The sequence below is a fragment of the Lissotriton vulgaris genome, chromosome 7 (assembly GCF_964263255.1).
Source record: "Lissotriton vulgaris chromosome 7, aLisVul1.2, whole genome shotgun sequence".
Taxonomy (NCBI): Eukaryota; Metazoa; Chordata; class Amphibia; order Caudata; family Salamandridae; genus Lissotriton; species Lissotriton vulgaris.
In genome coordinates this window covers 683,009,310-683,023,353 of record NC_141695.1, presented here as the reverse complement: position 1 = coordinate 683,023,353, position 14,044 = coordinate 683,009,310, and the positions used below count along the sequence as shown (strand labels likewise).

Genomic DNA, 14,044 nt, shown 5'->3' with positions numbered 1-14,044 from the left:
AGACAGGATGGAAATTTAGGGGACACATCTGTAGTTCCCCCAACTTCAAAAGGCCTAGGGGGTAGAAATTCGCTTGTGGGGACGCAGGACCGGAGAACATATACTGCATGGTGCACATTGTCAGAGGACTTTGTTGTGCACATGAAGTATAACTGCCTCTGGAAAGTACAGCGTGGCTTCCTGAATAGTGGCTGGCCTGGGCAGATTTCCTGGTGATGTGTGGTACCCCAAAAAGGGCTCCCAAGGACCAGTTGACTGGTCTCCTGTTCTCTCTTAGGTCTCAGGAATATCAAAGATCTCCTATAAGGGGCTTACATCATCTACAGGTGACATCTGGAGAGCAGTGCCCTCCAAGTGCTCACATTGCCTGCTGAAAGCTGGACAGTGCGGTGGGAGCTTTGAACTACATAATCGTGTCTGGAGACTGTAGTGCCTAGTGTGGAGAAGTTACCTGCATCTATGGCAAAGTGGTTCCTGACCGGCAGGAACCTCAGCACACCAGCCTCTTGCAAGTGGTGAGCAGATTCACCAGTTGTGAGATCCAAAGTGGCTCGCTTCATTGACTGTCCCCATTTCTATTGTGCGCCACACCAACTGCATGCTCATTGCATGCAATTTCTGATTCACAAGTTGCGACCCTCAAGGTGGGGACGCAACCATTGCAGGGTCTCATTCTACCTCATGAGGCAATGTTGAATTTTCACCTGTGTTTGTGACCAGAATCATCTGGTGTAACCGACATAAAGGTGTGCCTCATTTCCAGGAAACTACGTATTTGCAACTCTATATCATGCAACTCATCTTGTACGCCAGACCCTGTGCCCTGATTGCCGGGGCACAACCTGGACCAACATGTACCAGATGGGGTGCCTCCTCAAGCAGAGTGGCTCCCTAGTGTGTTGTTCCCCATTCACTGCTTGTTCCCTCACTGGCCCCATCAAGGTGGAACGATTGCCCTCTCTCCATCTGGCCCTCCAAAGACTTTGTGGCACCAGGTAGGAGTGATAGAAATAGACTAGGCTAGGCTGGAGGGATGCTTCCGAGAAGGTTCGGGCGCAGGTCAAGAGACTGTGTCCTTCCCCCCTGCTTTGCAGAACTAGGCCGGTGCCAGAAGGCCCTGGTGGACCACTGTTTGCAACGAATTGTTGCTCTCGCCCTGTTTCTGTTTCGCAGCTTGTTGGTGAACTTCCTGAGTGGCGCCAAAAACCCCTTTGTTTATGTGCTACCTCTTGTGTATGCTTACTGTCTATTCCCACCGGCTTTCGGGGACCTCAACGAGGTGTGATCTCAGCCATGAGTGGCCTTGTGTAAGGGAGGGAGGGGCTTGTTAAATTCCCTCTGGAGTGTCTGGGACAGTGGAGGTGAATTGGAGGGTGGCGGAAGACTTAGAGCCACTGGGTCGGCAGAGTGTTACCTGCTGACCCGTTTGGTATTAGTGGCACCGCAATAAGGTTTAGGGTGAGTATGTGTGTGAAAGTGCACATACCGACCAGGCTGGTACCTGTCGCATTGTGCAGTGGAGCAAAGTGCGTAGGAGTGTGCCGGAGTGACCATCTGTGAACTGCCTGTGCGTCATTGACAGTGGTCGGCGGTAATGCTTTATATGTTGTTCTCGTGCCAAAAGTACTGTAACTCTCAAAAGTGGGTTTACCCGCATGGCCTCGTCCCACAGTGCTGCTAACAGTGTAATATTCCTGTGTAATGACATATTACTGGTATTGTTGTAGCCCAGGGTACACCCTATAGCCGTGTGAAATTGCATTATTAGGATTGTGAGGGTGGGCCGGGGGTTGACAATGCATTGCACTGCATAAAGCTGCTGTGTGGAGATTAGAATAGAACTTTTCCCAAGTGAGTATCTTATTGAGATCTGATCAACATGCAATGGGCCTAGAACTGCTAGTAACATTGCCAAGTGTGATTTATGGCCAGGATTCCCAGATAATCATGTTGCGTTGTCTCATGTTTGTGTTGAACATTAAGTGTATTTCTCAACGTCAAGTATGAAGTCTCTCTCCTCTTTTGTGTCGTTCGGAACATTTATTGTGTGCAAGTGCTGTGCTCTTCCTATACACTTTGCTTCTGAAGAACGCCTTGCTGCTCAGTGCTAAGCTACTCAAGTGTCAGCATGGATTGTGCAGTGTGTGTAATCACCTGCCCTTGATGGAAGCGGTACCTTCTGCCTGGCTGGGGCATCCCTTTGGCCAACCAGACTGTGGTTGTTCCAACGGTGAGTTTATGAAAAGATATACGTTTGATATACCCCAAACTTTGAAATTATTGTCTAGTGTCTCCTGTTTTATCTCCAATTCGTGGGAGGTGCTGTCATGCCTGCTCAGTCTGTTGCCTCTGTGTTTTGTGTCCCTGGTAGATGAAGTGTCTAAAGTGTGATTTGTCTCTGAATCGCTCACCTCCAGATCTCCTAAGGTAGGACGGAGTGAAGGACTTTGCTCCTCCTCGCTTGTTGAGGTAGAACACAGTTTTTGTGTTAACTGTTTGGATCAGTACAGTCTGACCTATTACGTGAGCTTGTAATGCTTTTAGGGAACGAAAGACTGTCTATCTACACATAGTTTGTGTTTCACAGCATTTGTGTTCTTCCATATTACTTTGACATTTAGAACATCTGTGCTCCCTAACCCTTTTGGGATGCATCAATCGTTAGGATCATAGCGGGGAAGGGGTTTTGATTGGTCTCCCTGTGTTCACATTTGTCAAGTCCCACCATTGTTTTTCCCTTTGTACCCTTAATGTAAAAACCACTAGATACTTCCAGCTACCTGTGGCTTGTGACCATCCGTTGCAGATCAATTCCTGAAAGGGGCGCATATGTAATCTTGTGGTATGAGTGGGATGCATGGTGGCATCAACATCAATGACATTCCTCATGGTCAGAGACCGACCCCTCTGGTAAAGGCGAGCTTGCTCTGCAATTGCCTCTGCTATCCTGAGGACTGAATACACTTGCGCTGTACTTCTGTTTATGGTTGCTCCCAGAAACACTTTCACTTGTTCCGGTTGTGAAGACTTCTTGTGGTTTATTGTGAAACCAATGCGTTGTAGTGTGGCAAGCACTGCTTGCCTATGTCTCTGGCATTTTTCCTTTGATTGTGCTTTTACTAGCCAGTCTAGATACAGATAGACCTGGATTTCTTGCCTTCTTAGGTGGGCTGCTACCGGCGTTAGACACTTTGTGAATACTCTTGGTGCCGATTTTATGCAAAAGGATAGCACCTTGAACTGGTAATGTACTTGGTCTAGAACAAACCAGCTGTATTTCTTTCTGTCCTTGGTTTATAGGTACGTGTAGGTAGACATCGTTTAAATCTAAGGTGACCATATAATCTCCTTTCCTTAGGAGTGGAACTACTCCTTGCAGTGTTGTCATATTGAAATGTGGAATTTGTATGAACTTGTTTAGATATTGAAGGTGTAGGATTGGTCTTAGTGTTAAATCTAGTTTAGAACCAGAAAGTATAGGGGGAGGGGGGGGGGGGGAGTAGCTTCCATTGCCTGCTTCCCCTGGGGGAAACTTTTCAATAGCTCTTTTTTTGGAAGAGCTCTTTGATTTCCTTCCTGAGTTGTGTGATCTCTTGTTCCCTGAAGATTTTGGTCTTTGGGGTGGTGTGTGAGGTTTTATTGAGGAGTTCTATACAGTATCCATAACTTATTAGGTTAAAAATAAATCAGATTGTCAGATGTAATGGTCCTCTACTTCTTGAGATATCCCCTTATATTGCAGCCCCATATTTTGTGGTGGGTTGTGTGATTAAATAGTCATTTGTATGTTGAGCCTCCCCCTAAGGGAAGCTGATCTTTTCTGCTAGTTTTTCCCTGACAAGGCTGCCTCGCCGGGTATTGCCATTGATGGTGTGACGTTTGTTGCAGACTTTGGTGGGTGATGCTTATGGGTTGCTGTTGCCTGGATATGAAAACCACCCTGCCTGTGGGTCTTCTGTTTGAGACTCATCTTCTCCTGGAGGATCTTCTGAACTGGTGTGCCCCCAAGGTCTTCGCACTGCCTTTGCCCTTTATCTGTTATACGGTTTAATCTACTGCCTGTACAAACAGAGCGTTACCTGTAAATGGCATGTTGATTGAGGCTTGAACCTCGGTTTTGTACCCTGCTAAACTGTGCCAGGCATGTCTCCTGAACAGTGTTCTTGTACACATCTGCCTACGTGTCGTGTCTTCCACATCCAGGGCGGATTTAAGGCAGGTGTTGGCAATATGTTTGCCTTTCTATATCATGCTCTTGGCCATCTTGGGTATTACTCTGGGTGCTGGTGCTGCATTAGGCCCTGTATCCCATCCAATTGCTGGAGTCCGCAGAGGTTCAGCAGCATGCTGGAATTCGCTATACTCCATTGTGTGGCTGCTTCTCACTCCATTGTGTGGCTGCTTCTCTCTCCATTTTTCTTCCCACCATGACAAGCCTCTGGTGGTGGCCCCATTGATGTTGGGGCCTTATTTCTTTTATTTGCAGTGGAGACAATGACAGTCTGCCGGGACGTTGCTCTTTATATATTAGGGGTCCTGAGTGGAATGTTTGTACTTTTTTGCCACTTATATTAATCCCCTTGCTGTGGCCAGTTCACAGAAGGCCCTTACCCCCTGGTCAAGGATGCTAGGGTACATTAGTAGGTATAGATGCGCCTTTTGCAAGGGTATTAATGTCTCCGGTAGAAAGTATGCCTCTTCTTCTCCTCTACAAACAGCACCTCATAGGTGTCTGCAGCCCTTTTGATGAGGCTGTTGTAAAGAGATAGATCAATGGGTAGTGAAGGCTTCGAGGGATAGCTTCCTACCCCATCCTCTGGGGACTCTGCATCGAAATCCTGCTAAGATCTTTGAACAGGCTCCGTTTGTCGACCAGTACAGTTTCTTGCACCTCCATGAGCATGTAGAACTCCTCCTGTTCTTTATGCAGCACTCTGGGTGCCAGGGCCTCCATGCCTGCTTGATCATCTTTGATATTGAAGGTTTGCTTGGGATGCAAAACTATTTTTTTCTATGCAGCAGGGCTGCCATTTTGGGCTTGAGTCTTTGCTTCTTTTGCTTGACCTCAACTCTTGCTCCCTCTCAAGCTGGTGTCTACGTCGTCAAAGGTCTGGACGACGAGTTACCTCTATCGGTATCCTTAGGTCGGGACATCTGTGGCTCTTTCTGCTTGTGCTGACCCTCGGTCATCAGGTGTTTTGATTCAGAGGCTACCTTTGAGGACTTGGAGTTCGAGGGTTTAGCCTCCATGCCTTTAGGTGGTTTGGTTACCTTAAGTCTTTTCTTCTCGGCGTCCTTTGCTGCCTTCCTCGACACTTGCCGCTTTTTAGCATTGGCTACATAGACTTCGGGGTCCAACTCCTCTCCTTGACGTTCTCCTCATTGTCGCTTGTTAGTCAGAGGTCTTAGAATGATTCCTGCGTCTTCTGAGAGCTCGCCATGGTGTAGTGTTCTAGCTCTGCAGAAGACTTGCAGTCCTAGTCTTTGTGGTCCTTCGGCAGGCAACAGTTGCAGACTTCCTTGGGTCTCTTTTTGCAAATTTGTGATGGCAGTTGGGGAAAAACGTAAAGTTTTTTTTCATGACCCTTTTCTGCCTCTCCCCTCTTAGTTCTCTGATCATGTGGTTCTTACAGGTGGGGTTCCTCATTGGGATCGAGAAGGCTCACCTTCTCCGCTTTTAGATTTTCTCATGGTCTTCTGTGATTTTGTTGATTCTGACTCCTTATCAGCTTCTCTGAAAAATTCTTCAGAGCTCCTCCGTCGTGCTTCCAGATCCAATGGCAGCAAAAGAATCTGAAGATTGCGAATATGTACAGGAACTTCAGGGAGCAGTCTGACGTCACACAAGGGATGGATGTACCACCACCGCCGTAGACGGCGAATAAATAAATAAATATATAGGCGGACAAGAGGGTGCACGATGAATAAAAATATGCGCTAAACAAACCTGGTTGGGTCCGGTTCGTTATTTTGTTTCCAGTTTCTTGGTGCAAGCAACGAAGTTCTTGATATATATATATATATATATATATATATATTCAAAGCAAAAAAACAAACAAAAAAGTCAGGAAAAGAACGGTTGACTTCACTTGTAGAAAGAATACACTCGGGGATTCACCCCTGGATGAAACACTATAATAGTAAATAGATCAAAATAAGTGTTGAATTAGTCACTATAAAAATCAGGATCTGACAAAAAATGATAGTATGTACACACATGATAAATGTATGTTGTTGTCAATGAGTTTTAAATTATGCACCTTAAGCACTTTATTGAATTGCCATTTAAAGTTATTGGGAATGTATGTGGATATATGCACTCCAAGATGGCCACCGCCTTTTTAATGTATGAACCTTCTTTTATGTTGATGAATTAATGCACGTCAGGTGGGCTTTAAAATGGCAACTATTCACAATCACAAACTGACACTGACGAAGCTTGTATAGCGAAACGAGTCTGTCTGGGGTGAGGGGGTTTGCAATAAAGAAATTCTGAACATCGGATTACCTGTGTGCTTGCCGTTTTTCTGACGACACAAAGTTGGATTGTGGTGCAAAATTATATATATTCTGGTTGGTTACCGCCTTTTGCACTTGCACTTTAAATTCTGCCATTCTTTTGTGTAACACCATGTGATCGAGGCCGAAACGTTATGCTGTCGATTGTTGCAGAATAAAAAACAACAACTCACGGAATACCTGGTCCTGCTGTTTTCTTGAGGTAGCGCGGCTGCATGTTGCTTCGAGTGCCTTGCTGAGAACCCGTTTGTATATCTATATCGATATATATCTATATCTATATATCTCTATATCTATATATATATCTATATATCTCTATAGATATAGATATATATATAGATCTATCTATCTATCTATCTATCTATCTATAAAAATTTCAAATTACTTTTTTGGATCTAACCACCAGATGACAGAATAACACACAGCATGTCAATCCAGAAAAGGATTTATGCAGCAAAACATAGTTGCAATGCATTCTAGAAAGTTCGGGACTGGATCAAAGATGCGATAGTCTGTAATGACTTGGTTACCTATACTTCCACACATCTCCTGACCAAAAGATATCAACTAAACAGATTAAGCACACATCTCCTGACCAAAAGATATCAACTAAACAGATTAAGCAAACACATTTAGGAGAGAGAGTTCACATGGATACTACACCCACCGGATTATGGTTTCCTCCCTATTAATAAACAATTGCCCTGGTAGTCGATAAATATCCAATGTGCTTGCATAATGTTCGGTAATTATCATCTTCCATCTGCATTAACAACTACAAGTACCGGAAATGAATATGCAGCAGACCTATTTTTTCATTTCAGCACATTAATGCGGATGAACATGTTAAATGAAGGTTTAGAAAACTAAGCTGCTGCTCAGAGCCAGGTGGAGGGTGACAAACAGCCGGATTACATCTTAAACGTTAACAAATAAGTCTCAATGGAATGCCATTTACAAACAGAAATGTATCCGGTCACTTGCTCAAGTACAATGGAGGAGGTTTTCCAAACATGTAAAAGGGGAGGAGCTTAGACGCTAAGCTGCATTTAAGGGCAACTATTGTAATGCACCCGCCAAGCTGTCTAACTACACAGATGAAAACAAGTTACTTACCTGTAACTGTAGTTCTCCAGTATTGGAAGCTTTCATAGATTCACATGCCTGAATCATTCCCCGTCGTCGAGACGGGAGTCTCCGGTATATAAAAAAGCAATGCTTAGTAGTATAGCAAACTGAAAAGAGACCTAGGCCCATATCCCTTTTGCAACCAATAGCCTTTGTTATGTAAAAAAGGACCAAACTTTTCCCTGAACCAATCAGAGCTCCTCAGCCTCTAGAACACTCCTGAGAGAACCTTTCTGCCCCTCAGATTTTCGCGCACTTGTGCATATAAAACACTTTCGTGCTAAATCCTAGATGAGCCTCTCAGGGGAGAAGGGTGGGTGCATGTGAATCTATGAAAGCTTCCAATACTGGAGAAATACAGTTACAGGTAAGTAACTTGTTTTCTTACTCCAGTATTGGAACTTTCATAGATTCACATGCCTGAATCAGAATAGCGAGCAGTGATATTACAAAGCACCTTAATCTCATACATTTCATCCTCATCATGTAATACAGCATGAAAATAAAGTATAGGACATGTGACTTTGTAAAACAAGAGAAAAAAGGATGGAGGGATGGAAAGAAGGCTCATCGTTACTGGATGATGTGTCTCAGTACCGCCTCTCCCACCGCCACATCCGATTCTGCGGCTGCTTCCAAGCAGTAGTGCCTGGTGAAGGTGTGCGTAGATGCCCAGGTCGCTGCCCTGCAGATATCCTGGATTGGCACTCCTCCAAACAATGCAGTGGAAGTGGCCACTGCTCTCGTGGAATGGGCACAAACTCGTGCATTTAGAGGTTTTCCAGCAGCTTGATGACAGTAGACAATTGCAATGGAAATCCATCTGCAATCCCCTTTTTGATAAAGGGAAACCTTGCCTGGGCGCGCTGAAAGCGACAAAGAGCTGTGAAGATTTCTGAAAGCTCTTCGTTTCTTTTAAATAGAACTTGCGACATCTTTGAACGTCTAGTGAGTGTAACACTCTTTCCGCCGCTGTTGGTAGTTGAGGAAAGAAACGCTTTAACACCAATGGCTCATTCAGATGAGTCAGATGGTACCTTAGGAATGAATTTTGGATTAGTCCTAAGAATCATTCTGTCTTCCTGAAACTGTAGGAAAAGCTCTTGAATTGTGAAAGCTTGCAGTTCTACTCTTCTCGCTGAAGTTAGTGTATTCGTCCGAGATTTTTCAGATGTTGAAATTCAAAGTGTTCAGGAGAAAGGCCGCTAATCGCAAGGATTTCGGGTCCGGATGGAACACTTGTCTCTGGGACATTGTCAGAAGTGAAGGAATTGGTCGGAGACAAACTGGACGATCCTCCGACAGCAGCAGGAGTTCCGTGAACCAGGGTTGTCTGGGCCACCATGGGGCTATCAGGATTAGCCGACACGGTTCTTTCTTGATCTTCACAAGCACGCGGGGGAGGAAAGGAATTGGGAGGAAAAACGTAAGCAAAGAAGCTGGACCATGCCATCGAAAACGCATTCCCCCAAGATCCCCTCTGTGGAAGCCAGCTTGAGAAGAACTGGCATTTCCTGTTCTTTCTTGTGGCAAAAAGTTCTACTGTTGGCGTTCTCCACCTTTGAAAAATGTTGGCCAGGATCCCCTGGTCCAGCTCCTATTCGTGGCAGGACGATTTGAGCCTGCTGAGAGTATCCGCCTTGACTTTCTGATCCCCGGGAGATGCTCTGCTGTCAAGGATATCCCCTGCCGTAGTGCCCATTCCCATATTTTCTGGGCCTCTTGAGACAGGGAGAGTGATCTTGTTCCTCCCTGTTTGTTTAAGTAGTGCATCGCCGTAGTGTCGTCCAAGCCTTTTATTCTCGGTAGGAAAGCTTACAATGTCAGGCGGATCGCCCTGAGTTCTAGCAGATTTATGTGTAATTGCTGCTCGTGCACATTCCACCGACCGCTGACTTGAAGGTCCTGAAGGAAAGCTCCCCATACTTCCAGGGACGCATCGGTAATTACCACCAATGGAGCTGGTCTTGAAAGAAACGACAGACCCTGAGAGACATTTTTTTTTGTGTCCACCATGTCTCTGCTTGAACCATGACTGGTGTGACTTGGACTGTGTCTTCGAAGGATCCCTCCGCTTGATGCCATTGAAGATCGATCTGTTCTTGCAACGGGCGCATTCTTAATCGGCAGTGAGGCACGAGGGGGGAATGCAAGATGACATCATGCCCAGCAATGACTTGTACTTGCGCACTGAAAGATACTTTCTTTTTAGAAAGTCTTGAAAGAGATACGATCCTCATTTGCCTTTCTCCGGAGGGAAACCCCTTGTTGCTGTCCGAATCTAGTATTGCTCCCAGTAATGTGATCAGTTCTGTCGGATGAAGGTTTGATTTTCCTTTGTGTAGAGTCAAACCCAGTTTGGCAAACAAATCTATGCAGGCCTTTGTTGACGCCCTGGCTTGTGCTTTTGATGGAGCTTTGACTAACCAGTCGTTGAGGTAAGGAAATATTTTATGTTTTTGCTTCCTTAACACAGCCGCCACTGGAGCCAGGCATTTTGTGAACACTTGTGGTGCTGACTTTAGGCCGAATGGCAGTACCTTGAATTGATAATGTCTTCCGGCTACCAAGAACCGAAGGTACTGTCTGTGCGCGGGATGGATAGGTACATGAAAATACGCATCCTGTAGGTCCAAAGTGGTCATATGATCTCCTGGGTTCAATAGCAAAAGGATGTCCTGAAGAGACACCATCCCGAAAGGTTGCTTTTTGAGATAAGTGTTTAGGGATCTGAGATCCAGAATAGGACGCCATTGGAGTAGGTTTCTCTTGATCAGAAAAAATCGGGAGTAAAACCCCTTGTTCCTTTGGGAATTCGGTACAGGTTCTATTGCTCCCTTTCGGAGCATTGTCTGAATCTCCTTCTAGAGTTTATGCAGATGATTGATGTTTTGAGGCATCAGTGGTGTACAAGGAGTCTGTAGAAACTCTAGAGTGTCGCTGAATCGAATTATCTTGAGGACCCATTGGTCCGGTGTTATTTTTCGCCAATTCTGAAAATAATGAACATTCTTTCCACCCAGGGGAGCACTTGATCCTAGGAATGTTGATGCAGCCGGAAGATGAAGGCTGTCATTGTCGTCGGGTGTTGTCCTTCCCCTGACAACCTCCTCTGCCTCTCTGAGCTGATTTCGTTTAACCTCCAGAGTGTCTCTGAGTGTACTGCTGGCGGTATGGCTGAGATGAGGCGGAGTAAGAGGAAAATCTCCCTTGCTGATAACCTTCTCTATAAGATGATTTCCCTCTACATCAAGAGCCTCGAATAGGAACCTTTCTGTACTGCAGAGTTCCCAATGCTTTCACAGTATCCGTATCTTTCTTGATACTTTGTAGTGTGTCATCAATATGTTTCCCGAATAAATCCTCTCCATTTAAGGGGAGGTCTAAGATCTTATTCTGAACTTCAGGCCTAAAAGCCGTCGCTCTTAGCCATCCTTGTCTGCGCAGAACTGCCGCTCCTCCTAGAGACCTAAACGCCGTGGTCGCTATATCCATAGCGCAGTCTATGACTTTTGCCGAGGTCCTTTCAACCTCCGGATGAATTTTTCTGGCTTATTGTTTCTCTGGATATGGCACCTGGTTAATATACGGAGCCAGGTCACACCACATTTGCCTGTCGTATCTTCCGAGAATAGCAAGGGCATTAGTAGCTCTTACCAGCAGAGCAAACATTAAGGAAAACCTCTTTCCTGCGTTGTCCAGCCTCCTACCCTCTCTGTCTGGTGGTGTTGTAAATGGAGTGGACAGATTCCTTGATTTCTGTTGCACTGCCTGCGTAATCACTGAATCCGGTTTGGGATGACCCAAAAGACACGCTGGAGCATCTGCAGGCGCTTAATACTTCTTGTCCAGTCTGGCGAGAACTGGAGTCACTATAGCTGGCGTCTCCATAACCTTCAGGCCTTCTCCCCAAATATGACTTACAATAGGTAAGGACCGAACAGATCTTCAATAGGGTTCCTTAAAGTCATATAGAAAACATTCCGCCTTATCCTCCGACATGGTAAGTGCAAATATTTTAGGGGCTCTTTCCATCAAATTATGAAAACCGCCTATGTCCTCTGGTGGAGAATCTACTGGTTTTGGTGTAGGAGTTGAAGGTGAAGGAATGAGATAGTCATCCCATTCTCTACTAGGTTCTGCAATCGCTCTATCCTCATAGTCATCATCCGAGGTATCTGGGTCATGTTGAGATCTTGGTGGTGGAGACCTAGGAATGGGTTCCGGCAAGATCTCCCTTCTTCGCACTGGTGTACCCGGTACTGATCGAGGCAGAGGTGTAACCTCCGGGATTTCCTGAGAGGTTTGAGGCATCGGATACCTTCTTTTATAATCCTCCAACATGCTCTGGAGGTCTTTCAGTAAAGAAGATGGCACACTTGTCATCTCTTCATGATGCTCTTGGCGATATTGTTGCTGTTCATAGGGCTGATTCCGAAATTCCCCATATTCTTCCTCTGAATCTTCCTCCTGGTATTTTATCTTTAACTACAAAGGACTACTCGCATATCCAAAGGGACCATCTTCATCCTCATCCTCTGATTCCTCCTCTTCCAGAAGGTGAGAAGGGACTAATGGAGACACCTTGCTTAGAGATGTAACCTCTGGCGTTATCGTCCTTTTCCAGGATGACAACCTCTTTTCTGGGGTTTTTTCCCTCGTCGACGAGATCCCCGTCGCCGACCATATTATCGTCGTCTACGCTATCGTCGATGTTGTAGTTACCGTCGACGCTGTCCTCGTCGACGCTGCCGTCTTAGACGATCCCGTCGTCGCCACCGTCGACGATGTAGATATAGCCATGGTCGTCGGGGATGAACTCATCGTGATACCGCCGACGGCGTCTTAGCCATAGACTTAACCTCTTGTTTCGTCGACGATGATGTTTTTGTCGTCGACGATGACATCTTCCTCGTCGACAGTGTAGATCCATTCACTTTTTCCTCAGAAGGTGTAGAGGAAGTCTTTTTGATGGTAATCTTGACCCTTGGAGGAGATTTTGAAGGTTCTGAGGCAGTTTTCTTCACCTGTTTGACCTCAGTAGCAGAACCCTTCTTCCCCTTAGGTGTACCTGAAGGAGATTTTGAGGGACTGCACCCTGAAGACCCTGGGGTGGTCTTTTTTGGGGCCTTCTCAGGTCTCTGACCTGAGGTATGCGCCTGAGGAGATGTGCTTCTTTTATGAGATCTCTTAGACTAAGATGATGACTCCTCACTCTCACTTGAAATAAGAAACTAGAAAATGAGAGAACCTCAAATCCCAGTCAAAGTGAGTTGAATTGAAGAGTTTGAGCAGACCTCAAAGGAGATTCCCTAGCACAACGTGCGGTTCTCTCAGGAGTGTTCTACAGGCTGAGGAGCTCCGATTGGTTCAGAGAAAAGTTTGGGCCTTTTTTACATAACAAAGGCTATGGGTTGAAAAAGGGAAATGGGCCTAGGCCTCTTCAGTTTGCTATACTGCTAAGCATTGCTTTTTTTTATATACCGGAGACTCCCGTCTCGACGACTGGGAATGATTCAGGCATGTGAATCTATGAAAGTTCCAATACTGGAGTAAATTAGCATTAGGTTTATAGGCTGCAGGAACATATAAACACCAGACTCGTTTTTGATTTTTCTCATTAATTAGCAATGCTCGGTTTTGCCTTTGTTGTTTAAGAAAATGAAAGCGTAATGAACATCATGAGGGCGAGGACCTGAGGAGCAACCTGGAAATTGTGAAATGCAATGTTACCCACGCTATGTTCCTACCAATTGTAATTTTTATGGATTTCATGTGACAAGAAAGTATGAAGGGTATAACTGCTGCTTATTGTTTTGTTGTATTTTTTTGTTATGTCAAAAATCACTAAAAACAGTAAAAAATGAGATTATACAGAAATAACTCATTACTAGCACAAAAGAGAATCACCAACTTTACAGTTTCCTTTTCCAAAATACAGTAGTGGGATCCAATAAACAGCACTAACTTACCACAAATTGGGAGAGCTTTGTCTTCCATGTATCCACCTCCACTTCTAGCCCAATATTGAAGGAAAAGAATACTCTGCCTAATATCACAATTATTCATGTTTAACAATGTGGCTAAGTCTCTTACATCTGTCCTTAAGTTCTCAGCCAAACAAAGCACCTGTAGATAGCTGGCAACGTTTCTCTGAAAGGTAAACAATTAACAAAGTTATGCTAATATTTATGTTCAATAAAATGTTTCTAAAGATGTTTATTGTTACCCAACTCATTGGTACCCTCTATAGACCTCAGAAAGACAAACGGCTGAATGAGACCGGCATATCTAAATGCAATATCTCTGCTTCCACAAAAACAGAAGACACAGTAAGGGTTGCAGGCCTTCAGGTAACCCCATTGAACGATCAAGGCACTGTTAATTAAGATGATCC

The 14,044-nt window shown here is 45.0% G+C and overlaps 1 protein-coding gene across 2 annotated transcripts in view; it reads right to left on the bottom strand.

The window, feature by feature from the left end:
* Positions 1-14,044, bottom strand: part of ATAD5 (ATPase family AAA domain containing 5) — a 413,976-nt gene that overhangs the window by 107,486 nt on the left and 292,446 nt on the right. For both annotated transcript variants that reach the window (XM_086930884.1, XM_086930885.1), the window contains one exon: positions 13,620-13,800. In XM_086930884.1, coding sequence (XP_086787010.1) covers positions 13,620-13,800 — 181 coding nt within the window. The remainder of the gene's footprint in view (positions 1-13,619; positions 13,801-14,044) is intronic.